Source organism: Orcinus orca, chromosome 12, assembly GCF_937001465.1.
Source record: "Orcinus orca chromosome 12, mOrcOrc1.1, whole genome shotgun sequence".
NCBI lineage: Eukaryota > Metazoa > Chordata > Mammalia > Artiodactyla > Delphinidae > Orcinus > Orcinus orca.
This window is the reverse complement of record NC_064570.1, coordinates 50,264,930-50,278,935: the sequence shown is the minus strand read 5'-3', so window position 1 is coordinate 50,278,935 and position 14,006 is coordinate 50,264,930. Positions and strand designations below refer to the sequence as shown.

Below are 14,006 nucleotides of genomic sequence, written 5' to 3'. Positions count from 1 at the left end.
GCGGAGCACGGACTCTAGGCATGTGGGCTTCATTAGTTGTGGCTCACAGGCTCTAGAGCACAGGCTCAACAGTTGTGGCACACGGGCTTAGTTGCTCTGCGGCATGTGAGATCTTCCCGGACCAGGGCTCGAACCCGTGTCCCCTGCGTTAGCAGACAGATTCTTAACCACTGCGCCACCAGGGAAGTCCCTAAAGTATCTTCTTTAATTTCTCTCAGTGGTGTTTTGTAGTTTGTAGTGCAGAGGTTTGCCATATTTTTTGATAAATTTATTCCCGTGTATTTTACTGCAAATGGTATTGTATGTTAACATTTAAATTTCCAGTTGATCACTGCTAGTGTATAGAATTAATTGATTTTTTGGATGACCTTTCTAAATTCAATTATTAACTCTTATAACTACTGGTTATTTGGTAGCTTCTTCAGGATTTTTTGTGAACGTAATCATATCTGTGAATAAAGACAATTTAACTTTTTCCTTTACAATTTCTATGCCTTCTAGTTCTTTTTCTTGCCTCATTGCATAGCTAGGATGCAGTACAATGTTGAACAGAAGTCATGAGAGTGGATGTCCTTGCCTTGTGTCAGATTTTAGGGGAGAAGTGTTCAGTCTTCCCTAGTTAAATATGATGTTAACTATAGGGTGTGTGTGTGTGTGTTTGTGTGTGTGTGTGTGTGTTTAATGTATTAGTTTTTTTTATTGTGGCAACATATATATAATATAAAATTTATCATTTTAACTGTCCAGTCCAGTGGCATTAAGTACATTGATATTGTTATGCAAACGTCACCACTATTCATCTCCAGAACATTTTTATCTTCCCAAACTGAAACTCTGTACCTATTAAACAATAACACCCATTCTATAACCCCCTCCTTCCCAGTCCCTGGCAACCACTGTTCTACTTTTGTCTCTATGAATTTGACAACTCTAGGGACCTCATGTAAGTGGGATCATATAATATTTATCCTTTTGTTTCTGGCTTATTTCACCAAGCATGGTATCTTCAAGATACTATGTCAGAATTTCATTCTTTTTTTTCTTTTTTTTTTTTCATTCTTTTTTAAGGCTGAATAATATTCCATTATATTGTATATACCAATTTTGTTTATCCCTTCATCTGTCAATGGATGTTTGGGTTGTTTCCATCTTCTGACTTCCGTGAATAATGCTGCCATAAACATTGATGAACAAATATTTGTTTGAATCCCAGCTTTCAATTCTTTTGTGTATATCCAGAAGTGGAATTGCTGGGTCATATGTTCATTCTGTGTTTAATTTTTTGAGGAACTGCCATACTGTTTTCCATAGCGGCTGCACAATTTTACATTCCCACCATTAATATACAAGGGTCCCCACTTTCCACACCCTTATCAATACATTATTTTTCTGTTTGTTGTTTTCATAATAGTTATCCTAATGGATGTGAAGTGGTATCTCATTGTAGTTTTGTTTTGCATTTTTCAAATAATTGGTGATATTGAGCATCTTTTCAGTGTAGGTTTTTTGGTATTTGTCCTTTATGAGGTCGAGGAAGTCTGCTTCGTTTCCTAGTTTGCTGAGAGTTTTTATCATGTATGTGTGTTGAATTTTGTCAAAATTTTTTTCAAACGTTGTGAGATTGTATAATTTTTATATGTTGAATTTTATTTTGACAGGGAGTTAAATAAGTTACTTGCATGCCACTTTGATTCCTTTGAAGTATTTTTTTAATTGAAAATTTCATTGAGATAATTACAGATTCACATACAGTTATAAGAAGTAATTCAGAGAGATCTGTATACACTCATTTCCCCTCTAAGGCAACGTTTTGCAAAACTATAGTAAAAATATCACAACCAGGTATTGACATTGATACAATTCACCAATCCTGTTCAGATTTCTCCAGTTTTACTTGTATAGTCATCCCTTGGTATCCACAGGGATTGATTCTGGGGGTCCCCAAGGATATCAAAATTTGGTGATATTCAGGTCCCTTATATAAAATGGCCTAGTACAAGGAATACAGTCAGCACTCTGCATCCACGAGTTTCACATCAGCTGTGCCATACTCATTTATGTGTGTATTTAGTTCTATACACTTTATCACCTCTGTAGGTTCATATATCCATCACCACAGTCAAGATACTGAACAACTGTATCACCACAAGAATCCCTTGTATTGCCCATAATTTTATAACCATACATATCCACCCTCCATTTCTACATCCTGGCAGTCACTAATCTGTTCTCCATTTCTAAAATTCTGTCATTTCAAAAATGTTATATAAATGAAAAAGTATGTAACTTTTTAAGATTGGCTTTTTTTTTTCCCACTCAGTGTAATTCATTGGAGAGTCATTCAAGTTGTTGTATGTATCAACATCTCTGGAAATTGTTTATCACTCAGTTTCCTAGGGGTTCATAACACAGCTTCCCTTGCCTCACATCACGAAGTATCACCCTACGCATGAGCAGCTATTATTCAGCCAAAGACTCAAGAGTGTCCACCTGTTGGTTTCTGGAGCTCTTTCATTATATAGCTTCCTCCTCTCTGGCACTTTGCCTTGCAAATTTCACCTGCATTTTGGACTCCCATAATCCTGATCTCTCTTAACTCAACTCACTCAGACCTGGGTGTTTAACTTGGATTCACCTTCTCTGTGCAGCAATCTGGAAGGTGCCTCCAAGCTAAAAGTTGGAGTGACATAGGGCTCATCTTCTTAATCCAGTTGTCTGTTGATGGGCACTTGGGTTACTTCCACGTCTTGGCTATTGTAAATAGTGCTGCTGTAAACATTGGGATGCATGTATCTTTTCAAGTTGGTGTTTTCATTGTTTCCAGATATATACCCAAGAGTGGAATTGCTGGGTCATATGGTCATTCTGTGTTTAATTTTTTGAACTGCCATACTGTTTTCAATAGCGGCTGCACCAATTTACATTCCCACCAACAGTGTATGAGGAAAAGATATAAAGATATATAATGTTAAACTGCCAAGTTCCATGAGGATAGGGATTTTTGTTAGTTTTGTTCACTGCCATTTCCTAATAAGCACCTAGAATAGGGCCTCACACATGGTAGGCATTCAATGAAAATATGTTGATTAAATAAATAAAAATATTTTATTTATGGTGATTTTGATATTCAGAAGTTTGAATTTTACATATTCTAGTTTATCAGTTTTTTCCTTTATGATTTCTTCTTTTTGCTTTTATTTTCAGAAACTTTTTATATGATGGTTTTGTTACATTTTAAGCACATTTTTGAAGAAGAGCACAATGATTATGTTCAAATATATATTGTTCACATTTTTTGTTAGATAATTCATGACTTCTTTTCTGGATCTATAAGTATACTATGCTTCATGCAGCAGAATTTGAAACTTTATTAATTCACTTCTTTGTGTAAATGTAATGATATAAAATTTGCTGCCACTCACTATATCAAGAGACTTGTACCGAATATTTTTGCAAAAAATTACTTTTCAGTCTAAGCGGTCTTCTCATTAAAAATCTGTCTGGTGAATTGTATTTTCTTTTTTAAAAAATTTTATTTATTTATTTATTTGGCTCGCTGGGTCTGCATTGCAGCCTGCATGCGGGATCTAGTTCCCTGACCAGGGATCAAACCCAGGCCCCTAGCATTGGGAGCGCAGAGTCTTAGCCACCAGGGAAGTCCTGTGAATTGTATTTTCATATACAAAAAACTTTCTGACAATTCAAATGGCATGGCCCAAAGTCATCTTATGGAATGGAGGAAAGCTCAACAGATTTAAGACTCAAATCTTGCTTCCTGAGCTGCCTTTGAAGTTAGTATAATAATTGCAGCTCCTGCAAGGAGAGCCTGGACGCTTTGGTAAGGTGGTGGTGGAGGAAGCAGTGAGGATGAGAGACAAGACCAGCATCCCCTGGCCTGCCTGCTGGGGAATGCTGGGTGTGAACCAAACTTGACTACTGTCAGTGTCCCCAAAGCTCTGGGCTTTCTGTGAGGGAATAGGCTTCCTGTGCATGCCTTGTGAAATGCTCAGGCTGTTGACTCTTCAATTACTAATGTGATTGTAGTGATTAACAGTTTGAGTGCTGAAAATTAGATAATTTAATTATAAGGGTTAACTGTATCTGAATTTCTTCAAGTAAGCCTCATTTTGAAAGTCAATATTCTCAGCTTTTTAAAAAAGTGTTATAGGACTTCCCTGGTGGCATAGTGGTTAAGAATCCCCCTGCCAGTGCAGGTGACACAGGTTTGAGCCCTGGTGGGGGAAGATCCCACAAGCCATGGAGCAACTAAGCCCATGCGCCACAACTACTGAGCCTGCACTCTAGAGCCTGCGAGCCACAACTACTGAGCCTGCGTGCCACAACTACTGAAGCCCACACACCTAGAGCCCGTGCTCCACGACAAGAGAAGCCACCGCAATGAGAAGCCCGTGCACTGCAAGGAAGAGTAGCCCTCGCTCACCACAACTGGAAAAAGCCTGCGCTCAGCAACGAAGACCCAATGCAGCCAAAAATAAATAAACAAATAAATAAATTTTTTTTAAAAAAAAGTGTTATAATTGGCAATTCTCCAGCTCTAACATCTATTATTTATTTTCAGTGTTTATGTTAGGTGCTAATCTGTATTTTCTTATTTTTCACTGGTAAATTTTCCTATAGTGCCTAAGACAGTTCCTCATCCTTTGTAATGGCCCAATAAATAATTAATTAATTAAAGTTATTTTATTTATACTGTGCCTTTTGGAAGAGAAACTGAAGAATGAATAATCTGTAAATCTTGCCAGTTTAAAAGCATAGTTCTCTGGAGGAAATACTCCCTGGAGTGCTAACTAAATGTTGTATTTCTTAAAAACAGGATTTTAACAGAAAAGAATAATATCAACATTTTATTTTTAGGTAGTTTAGCATAAGACATAAACACTGCTTTTAAAAAAGTTAACATAGTCTTAAGCTTTCCAGTAGCAGAGTGTGGTTTCATTATCCCAAAGCTAATGAACAATCATTAGAGCAATCAGTACATACTGTTTAATAGTTTTTTTTTTTTTAAGGTACAGGGAAAACAATGGTGATGGACATGTTTTATGCTTATGTGGAAATGAAGAGGAAAAAACGGGTTCATTTTCATGGTTTCATGCTAGATGTTCACAAAAGTAAGTTAATGATCTGAAAGAAGTGATTTAAATGGACAGACATTACAAGATAATTTTCCTCATCTTAAAGTTCTTAATCTTTTAAAAAATTAGATTTTTGCTAAAAGTAAGATTTTATTTGGTTTCATTTGTTTTGTGCTATATTGAAGCAATTAGTAATGTGTCCAGAGTTGGTCCTAGAGACAAATTCATTACTTCCAAATCAGAGAACAGAGGTTACTCTATGAAGGTCAGGCATTTTCTCTTTCTACTAAGGATCAATAAGAAATCTTTAAGCCTCACCTGTTTCACAAAGTTATTCTTGATTAGGCCTTTTCCTCTGTGTCACCTTAGCATGTAGGCATTCAGTTTGTTCTTGTATGTATGCTTTATTTCTTTGTCAAGTGTATGTTATTTCATCTTTGCATTATTTGTTTACTAGCTATACTGTAACCTTCTCAGGGCAGGAATATTTTACTTTTCTTAGAATACTTTCAGCATTTAGTAACATAGAGTGAACGAAGTGGGACTGGCCGGAAACAAGGGAACATCCTGATTAGATATGCTAGACATAGAGGACAGGATCACCTCCTTTGCCTGCATCTCTGAAATCCTCAGGGCTAAGATCTGTGTGTTGATCCATCAGTCACAATCTGATCATCTATTCTATCACTTTGTCATCTCTGAAGTGATTGAAGAGTGGAGATGGAATGACCACAAAGTGTTCTTACAACCATGGGAATATAGTAATACGTGAACAACTTATTTGAGGTGGAGAAACTGCAACCAACCTCAATAATCATATTTGTTTGTATGTGAAATTTAAACTTCATTTTTATGTTCACACTCTGTTTCATTTAGAGATTTTAAAAATATGTTTTAGTTATCTAAAATGTACTGTTAATACAATATTTGATTTGTGTTTAACTTCATCCATTTAAGGAATACACCGCCTTAAACAGAGTTTGCCAAAAAGGAAACCAGGATTCATGGCTAAATCATACGATCCAATAGCTCCTATAGCTGAAGAAATCAGTGAAGAAGCAAGTCTTTTATGTTTCGATGAATTTCAGGTAAGGTAGAGATGTTTCATAGATGTAGAATGGTATACTGAAGGAAGTATGAGTATTTAAATCCTGTTCCTGATTTTATCAGTTTTATAAATTGATTTAATACATTATCTCTTATGACTTTAATTTTATTATCTAGTCCAGGGGTCGGCAAACCACAGCTTGCACAGGGCAAATCTGGCCCATCTGCTTTTGTATGGCCAGTGAGAAGAGGAAGATTTTTATATTTGTAAAAGGTCATTAAAAAAAGAAAAAGAAAATGTAACAGACACTGTATATGGCTTGCAAAGCCTAAAATATTTACTATTCTGCCTTTTATAGGAAGTTTGCCTACCCCTATATTCTAGTCAATGGATTCACATTTCCCCTACACCACGATGGAGATAATATAATTATTACAAAATAATGTCTTTAAAGGTGTTTGACTGTTTTTTAAAAGTGTTATTAAAAAGAAACAGGTGATTCACACATCTCATTTAAGCTTCACCACTTATCTGTGATGAAGGAAGAGAATTGCCCTAGTTGAAATTTCTTTTTCCCCCCTAGTTGAAATTTTAAAATTTGTTCTAGTTTTAGGATTCAAAATTGTGCATTTAAATTGGTAGTACATTATTTCCTGATCTTTATTTCTTATGAGAACAACGCATCAAAGCAAACACCATGTCTTATGCTTATTCTGTATCCTACGTCATGTCCAGTGTTATAATAGTAGTAATTAATAATATAACAGTAACAATAATAATAATAGAAGATACTCTAGGTTAAGAATTACTTTCTCTTTATTTGACTGCTCTTTTTAGTAGTTATAAAATGTAATAGTTGGTTTTTCTAAGTTGCTTACCATAAGAGCAATTGATTATTGGAATGAAAATAGAAAAATCCACAAGGACTGAATATAAGCTTAAAAACAGGGCATCACACCCAAAGCTTTTGAAAAAATATTTCTGGGGCTGAGTGCAGAAACTCCTGTCTCATTGCCTAGAATAAAGGCCCAGAGAACTTTCAGGAGTAGCAGACTAACATTTGTTATATGCCTACCCTGAGGCAGGCCCTGAGTGATTCATACATCTCATCTAAGCCTCACAGTGTATTTGTAATGAAGTGAGGAAATTGCCCTAGTTGAATTTTAAAGTTTCTTCCAGTTTTAAGATTCTCTGAAATAATGCATTTAAATTGGTAGTGAGTTATCTCCTGTTCTTCTGTGCTTAGAAACCTGGGTTAGTGGGAAGATGATGTGGCCAGGATGCCTTTAACCCAAATGAGGCATGTAGGTCTCCTCTAGCAACTCGATACTCATAGCTAACAGTGGTCTCGATTTATGATAGAGGAGAAAGGAGAATTTTTACCAGGAATGGTGTTATACTGAACCATCTGGGGAGGAGGAATTTTAATTTCTTTCTCCCTTCAATCATATTCAGACAGCCTGGCATTCACACTTTGTATTGTAGAACTACAAAGGTCTTCAAAAGAAAGGCTTATGGAAAAGAGATGTTCCTCTGCTACTCTGAAGGTACACTAAGTACACTGGTGTACTGCAGAAAGAGAAGGGCCTCATTTAGTTCTAAAAATAGCACCAAGTTAGCAGTTATGTGGACTTCAACAACAAAAGTCAGTGTTGAATCAGTGAAGGCCATTTCTCTTGGTTTCTCATTATGAGTCTTTTAACCAAAATATCTCTAAACAAAATTGAATCGACACAGGTAAATTTTTTTTTCCATTTAGAAACAGAAGTTTTATTGAAACAGGGAAACAAGTGATGTGAACAAAGCACTATTTCTATATGTTACTTGTATTGTGTCAACTTTTTAAAGCAAAATAAACTTATACACGACTCAGTACCTTCTCCTTTTGCCACAGTTATCAGGTATTTGTTACAGTTAAATTTTTTTTCATATGGTTTTTATTCTTCAATTTGTTAATATGGTGTATCACATTGATTGATTTGCGTATATTGAAGAATCGTTGCATCCCTGGGATAAATCCCACTTGAACATGGTGTATGATCCTTTTAATGTGTTGTTGGATTCTGTTTGCTAGTGTTTTGTTGAGGATTTTTGCATCTGTATTCATCAGTGATATTGTCTGTAATTTTCTTTTTTTGTAGTACCGTTGTCTGGTTTTGGTATCAGGGTGATGGTGACCTCACAGAATGAGTTTGGGAGTGTTCCTTTCCTCTGCAGTTTTTTGGAAGAATTTGAGAAGGATAGATGTTAGCTCTTCTCTAAATGTTTGATAGGATTCACCTGTGAAGCCATCTGGTCCTGGACTTTGTTTGTTGGAAGATTTTTAATCACAGTTTCAATTTCATTACTTGTGATTGGTCTGTTCATATTTCCTGTTTCTTCCTGGTTCAGTCTTGGAAGGTTATACCTTTCTAAGCATTTGTCCATTTCTTCCAGGTTGTCCTTTTTTTTTTTTTTTTTTTTTGCAATACGTGGGCCTCTCACTGTTGTGGCCTCTCTTGTTGTGGGGCACAGGCTCCGGACGTGCAGGCTCAGTGGCCATGGCTCACGGGCCCAGCCGCTTCGCGGCATGTGGGATCTTCCTGGACCGGGGCACGAACCCATGTCCCCTGCATCGGCAGGCGGACTCTCAACCACTGTGCTACCAGGGAAGCCCCAGGTTGTCCATTTTATTGGCATAGAGTTGCTTGTAGTGGTCTCTTATGATGCTTTGTATTTCTGTTGTGTCCGTTGTAACTTCTCCTTTTTCATTTCTAATTTTGTTGATTTGAGTCCTCTCCCTCTTTTTCTTGATGAGTCTGGCTAATGGTTTATCAATTTTGTTTATCTTCTCAAGGAACCAGCTTTTAGTTTTATTGATCTTTGCTATTGTTTTCTTTGATTCTATTTCATTTATTTCTGCTCTGATCTTTATGATTTCTTTCCTTCTACTAACTTTGGGTTTTGTTTTTTCTTCTTTCTTTAGTTCCTTTAGGTGTAAGGGTAAATTGTTTATTTGAGATTTTTCTTGTTTCTTGAGGTAGGCTTGTATTGCTATAAACTTCCCTCTCAGAACTGCTTTTGCTGCATCCCATAGGTTTTGGATCATCGTGTTTTTGTTGTCATTTGTCTCTACGTATTTTTTGATTTCTTCAGTGATCTCTTGGTTATTTAGTAACGTATTGTTTAGCCTCTATGTGTTTGTGTTTTTTACATTTTTTTCCCCTGTAATTGATATCTAGTCTCATAGCATTGTGGTCAGAAAAGATGCTTGATATGATTTCAGTTTTCTTAAATTTACTGAGGCTTGATTTGTGACCCAAGATGCGATCTATCCTGGAGAATGTTCCATGCGCACTTGAGAAGAAAGTGTAATCTGCTGTTTTTGGATGGAATGTCCTATAAATATCGATTAAATCTATCTGGTCTATTGTGTCATTTAAAGCTTGAGTTTCCTTATTAATTTTCTGTTTGGATGATCTGTCCATTGGTGTAAGTGAGGTGTTAAAGTCCCCCACTATTATTGTGTTACTGTCGATTTCCTCTTTTATAGCTGTTAGCAGTTGCCTTATGTATTGAGGTGCTCCTATGTTGGGTACATATATAATTGTAATTGTTATATCTTCTTCTTGGATTGCTCCCTTGATCATTATGTAGTGTCCTTTCTTGTCTCTTGTAACATTGTTTATTTTAAAGTCTATTTTATCTGATATGAGTACTGCTACTTCAGCTTTTTTTTTGATTTCCATTTGCATGGAATATCTTTTTCTATCCCCTCACTTTCAGTCTGTATGTGTCCCTAGGTCTGAAGTTGGTCTCTTGTAGACAGCATATATAGGGCTCTTGTTTTTGTATCCATTCAGCAAGCCTGTCTTTTGGTTGGAGCATTTAATCCATTCACATTTAAGGTAATTATCAATATGTATGTTCCTATTACCATTTTCTTAATTATTATGGGTTTGTTTTTGTAGGTCCTTTTCTTCTGTTATGTTTCCTACTTAGAGATGTTCCTTTAGCATTTGTTGTAGAGCTGGTTTGATGGTGCTGAATTCTCTTAGCTTTTGCTTGTCTGTAAAACTTTTGATTTCTCTGTCTAATCTGAATGAGATCCTTGCCGGATAGAGTAATCTTGGTTGTAGGTTCTTCCCTTTCATCACTTTAAATATGTCATGCCACTCCCTTCTGGCTTGTAGAGTTTCTACTGAGAAATCAGTTGTTAACCTTATGGGAGTTCCCTTGTATGTTATTTGTCGTTTTTCCCTTGTTGCTTTCAATAATTTTTCCTTGCCTTTAATTTTTGCCAATTTGATTAGTATATGTCTCGGCGTGTTTCTCCTTGGGTTTATCCTGGCTGAGACTCTCTGCGCTTCCTGAACTTGGGTGGCTATTTCCTTTCCCATGTTAGGGAAGTTTTTGACTATAATCTCTTCACATATTTTCTTGGGTTCTTTCTCTCTCTCTTGTCCTTCTGGGACTCCTGTAATGCGAATGTTGTTGTGTTTAATGTTGTCCCAGAGGTCTGTTAGGCTGTCTTCATTTCTTTTCATTCTTTTTTCTTTATTCTGTTCCGCAGCAGTGAATTCCACCATTCTGTCTTCCAGGTCACTTATCTGTTCTTCTGCCTCAGTTATTCTGCTATTGATTCCTTCTGGTGTAGTTTTCATTTCAGTTATTGTATTGTTCATCTCTGTTTGTTTGTTCTTTATTTCTTCTAGGTGTTTGTTCTTTAATTCTTCTAGGTCTTTGTTAAACATTTCTTGCATCTTCTCGATCTTTGCCTCCATTCTTTTTCCAAGGTCCTGGATCATCTTCACTATCATTTTTCTGGAAGGTTGCCTATCTCCACTTTATTTAGTTGTTTTTCTGGGGTTTTATCTTGTTCCTTCATCCATCACAGTTAAAATTTTGATTAAGGTATTGAAATTAAAAATTTTAAAGTATATTAATACCCAACCTTTGTAAAGTAATTCAGGGTTTACAAAGTGTTTTTACATCCTTACTTCATTTAATTCTATTAAATAGTTATTATTATTTCCATCATGTATATGAGGAATATAAAGGCATCAGAATTTCTTAGGTATCAGGTAAAACTCATTACCCTTAACTTAAAAAATGTGAATTTTAAAACATTCTGAGGGCTTCCCTGGTGGCGCAGTGGTTGAAAGTCTGCCTGCCGATGCAGCGGACACGGGTTCGTGCCCCGGTCCGGGAAGATCCCACATGCTGCGGAGCGGCTGGGCCCGTGAGCCATGGCCGCTGAGCCTGCGCGTCCGGAGCCTGTGCTCCACAACAGGAGAGGCCACAACAGTGAGAGGCCCACTTCAAATAAAAAAAAAAAAAAACATTCTGAGAAATGATTGGCATGTTTCTGTGACATGAGGACCATTGGCAAGACTGTTTAAGAAGATTAGGAAAAGATAAAAGTATGGTTGTGCAAAGCAGATCCTGAGAAGATTTATGGCAAGCAGGTCCAAATTACTCATTAGGCACAATAGGTATGGTGCTGAGGGTCCATGATAGTTTTAGGGGCCCATGAAAATATTTTAATTTAAATTCTTTTAAAATTTGAAGAAGAAATGAATATGTCAATAATGAATCCAGCCTGTATCTGTCTGCATCTGTACTATATTTGTCTTATACCAACACAGTTATAAAATATAATTTATGTATATATGTATATTTATATATATATATTTTTAAGTAAATTTATTTTTTAATTGAGGAAGGGGCTTCTGAAGGTTAAAGGGCCCATGAAAGACATAATGCCACCCTGATAGTGAGGTCCTAACGGAAACCTGTGTGGTTGCTCTGGGCATTCTCCATTGAGTTCAGATTTTAGAAGATTGATACATGGTTGGGAAGAAGGAAACAAAAGCAACTATCTATCAGGATGAACCAAATCTTGTAAAAGAAATATAAGGCAACAAAAAGGATTTTTCAAATTATATATTAAGGATGTGTAAGGGAGATCAAGAGGGAGACAGACCCCTTGCTCATAAAATGTTTCTTGCTAACGAAGAGAAGAAAGTGGATGTGATGGCTCTGTTTGTCATCTCCTGCCTTATCCAGAGTTGGTTTGATATTCATTCATTCACTTAGTCATTCATCCCAGTTGTCTTAAAGACCTTATTCCATACTACAGAACCCTATCTGTCCCACAGTCAAATGGATCATGTCTGGACATCTGATCTATGAGTAGCCAGTCCACAAGCTTGTCAACAACCTTGGACTTGTGGCCTGGGGGTTGAGCCAATCATATACTTTTTCTCATGTATTTGAACTAAAAGATGCAGAGGGAAGTGCCCACTTAGTAATGAGACAGGAACAAAGAGACATAGGAAGGAGCTGAATCACATTAGGGGGAGGAATACCAGGGTGCTCCCTAGGCAGCTGCAGAGCTACCTGTAATTTCATGCCAATCTCCAGTTCCTGTTCCCAGGAGGTGCTTTCAGTGCTGTTACATCCTGAGGTCTCAAGTATAAACCCCTTATGTTTAGCTGAATCTCCTGTGCCTGTTTCTTGCAAAGAGTCTTGATGAGAAAGGAACTATTCAATTCATGTTTTGCTCTTATCTTCTATGTCAAGAAGGATTTCCCTATGATCTAGAAAAGAATAAATAGGAGTACTGTGAGGAAATCTCACCTTCCTTAATATAAAATCTGTTACCTCTAATGGAAGGAGGTTTACCTGATGAACCAAAGCCCAAGAAAAGCAAAGAGATGAGGTATCTACTAGGATGCTTTTGCCTGCAGGTAACAGAAAACCCAACTTAAAAGGGCTTAAACTTGAAGGTGGGATATATTATGCTATATAAGATGGTGTCATTACCCTTGCTCAAACCCCCCTGCTTCCTCTCTAACATTATCTCCTATACTTTCAGATTCACTCAATGCTCCCTACTTTTTCCAATCCTATTTTCTTCATAGATTAGGGAACTGTAGTTAATAGTGGGTGTTATACCAAATGCTTCTTTCTCAGCAGGGTGCTGAAGAAAATATGCACAGAGACAACAGAACAAGACCGAAAAACAAATTGATTGCTTTTATTTGCTCGCAAATTTCAGTGTAGCGTTCTAGTATGTTAGTGTTGACCCTCTTCCCTTGAGCAAAGTTGGCCTAAATGTCCTAGAATGAAAAATGTTAATAATCTTGCTGTTTTGTTTCCCCTGAAGTACGAAACTTGAACCTTGGAGCTTACCACTGCATGCAAGAAAAGACCAATATTTGCATATACCCCTTGTGGAGAAGAGCCAGGGAAAGCGAGAATCTAAGGGCAAGAATGTGTCGCCTAAGGGCAGAGAGATCACTGAGCAGAGCCTAGATTTCCTAGTTTCAGTATCCTGGACTATCTTTCACTGGTCTTAGAGAAGCTCCTCTAGCACATCAAAACTGGATTAATTGCAAGTCCAGATCTCTACTTGTCCCCCTTTTCTAAAAATCAAAAGGGTAAAATGATAACCCAGAATGTTGCTGTACCAGCGCTCTGATCCCCAACATCTGTACAATTTAGAACAAACAAGCCAAGCCTTTGCAGTTTCTGCATGGAATAACCTCCCCCATACGTCCATCAGGATAACTCTTACTTCTTCAGATCTTTGCTCAATTACTTCCTTAACAAGGCCTAAACCCTGTTTAAAATTGCAATTTGCCATTGACCCCCCACTCTTCTAATTCCCCTTACCCTCCTTTTTTTTATAACATATATTGCCTTCTGACATATATTTACTTATTTATTGTGTTTATTGCTTATTATCATTATTTCTCTACAGGAATGTAAACTTGAAGGCAGGAATCTTTGTTTTGCTAATTGACATATCTGAAATGTCTAGAACAGTGCTTGAGAATGAATTAATGAACAATAATAATGAGTGAACAGATGAATGAATA

General features: G+C 36.8%; 1 protein-coding gene across 9 annotated transcripts in view; it reads left to right on the top strand.

Moving 5' to 3' along the window:
* The window catches only part of AFG1L (AFG1 like ATPase), a 214,642-nt gene that overhangs the window by 75,147 nt on the left and 125,489 nt on the right, over positions 1 to 14,006 (top strand). For all 9 annotated transcript variants that reach the window (XM_049695305.1, XM_033418719.2, XM_049695303.1 and 6 more), the window contains exons 4-5: positions 5,028 to 5,129; positions 6,051 to 6,181. In XM_049695305.1, the coding sequence (XP_049551262.1) occupies positions 5,028 to 5,129; positions 6,051 to 6,181 (233 nt within the window). The remainder of the gene's footprint in view (positions 1 to 5,027; positions 5,130 to 6,050; positions 6,182 to 14,006) is intronic.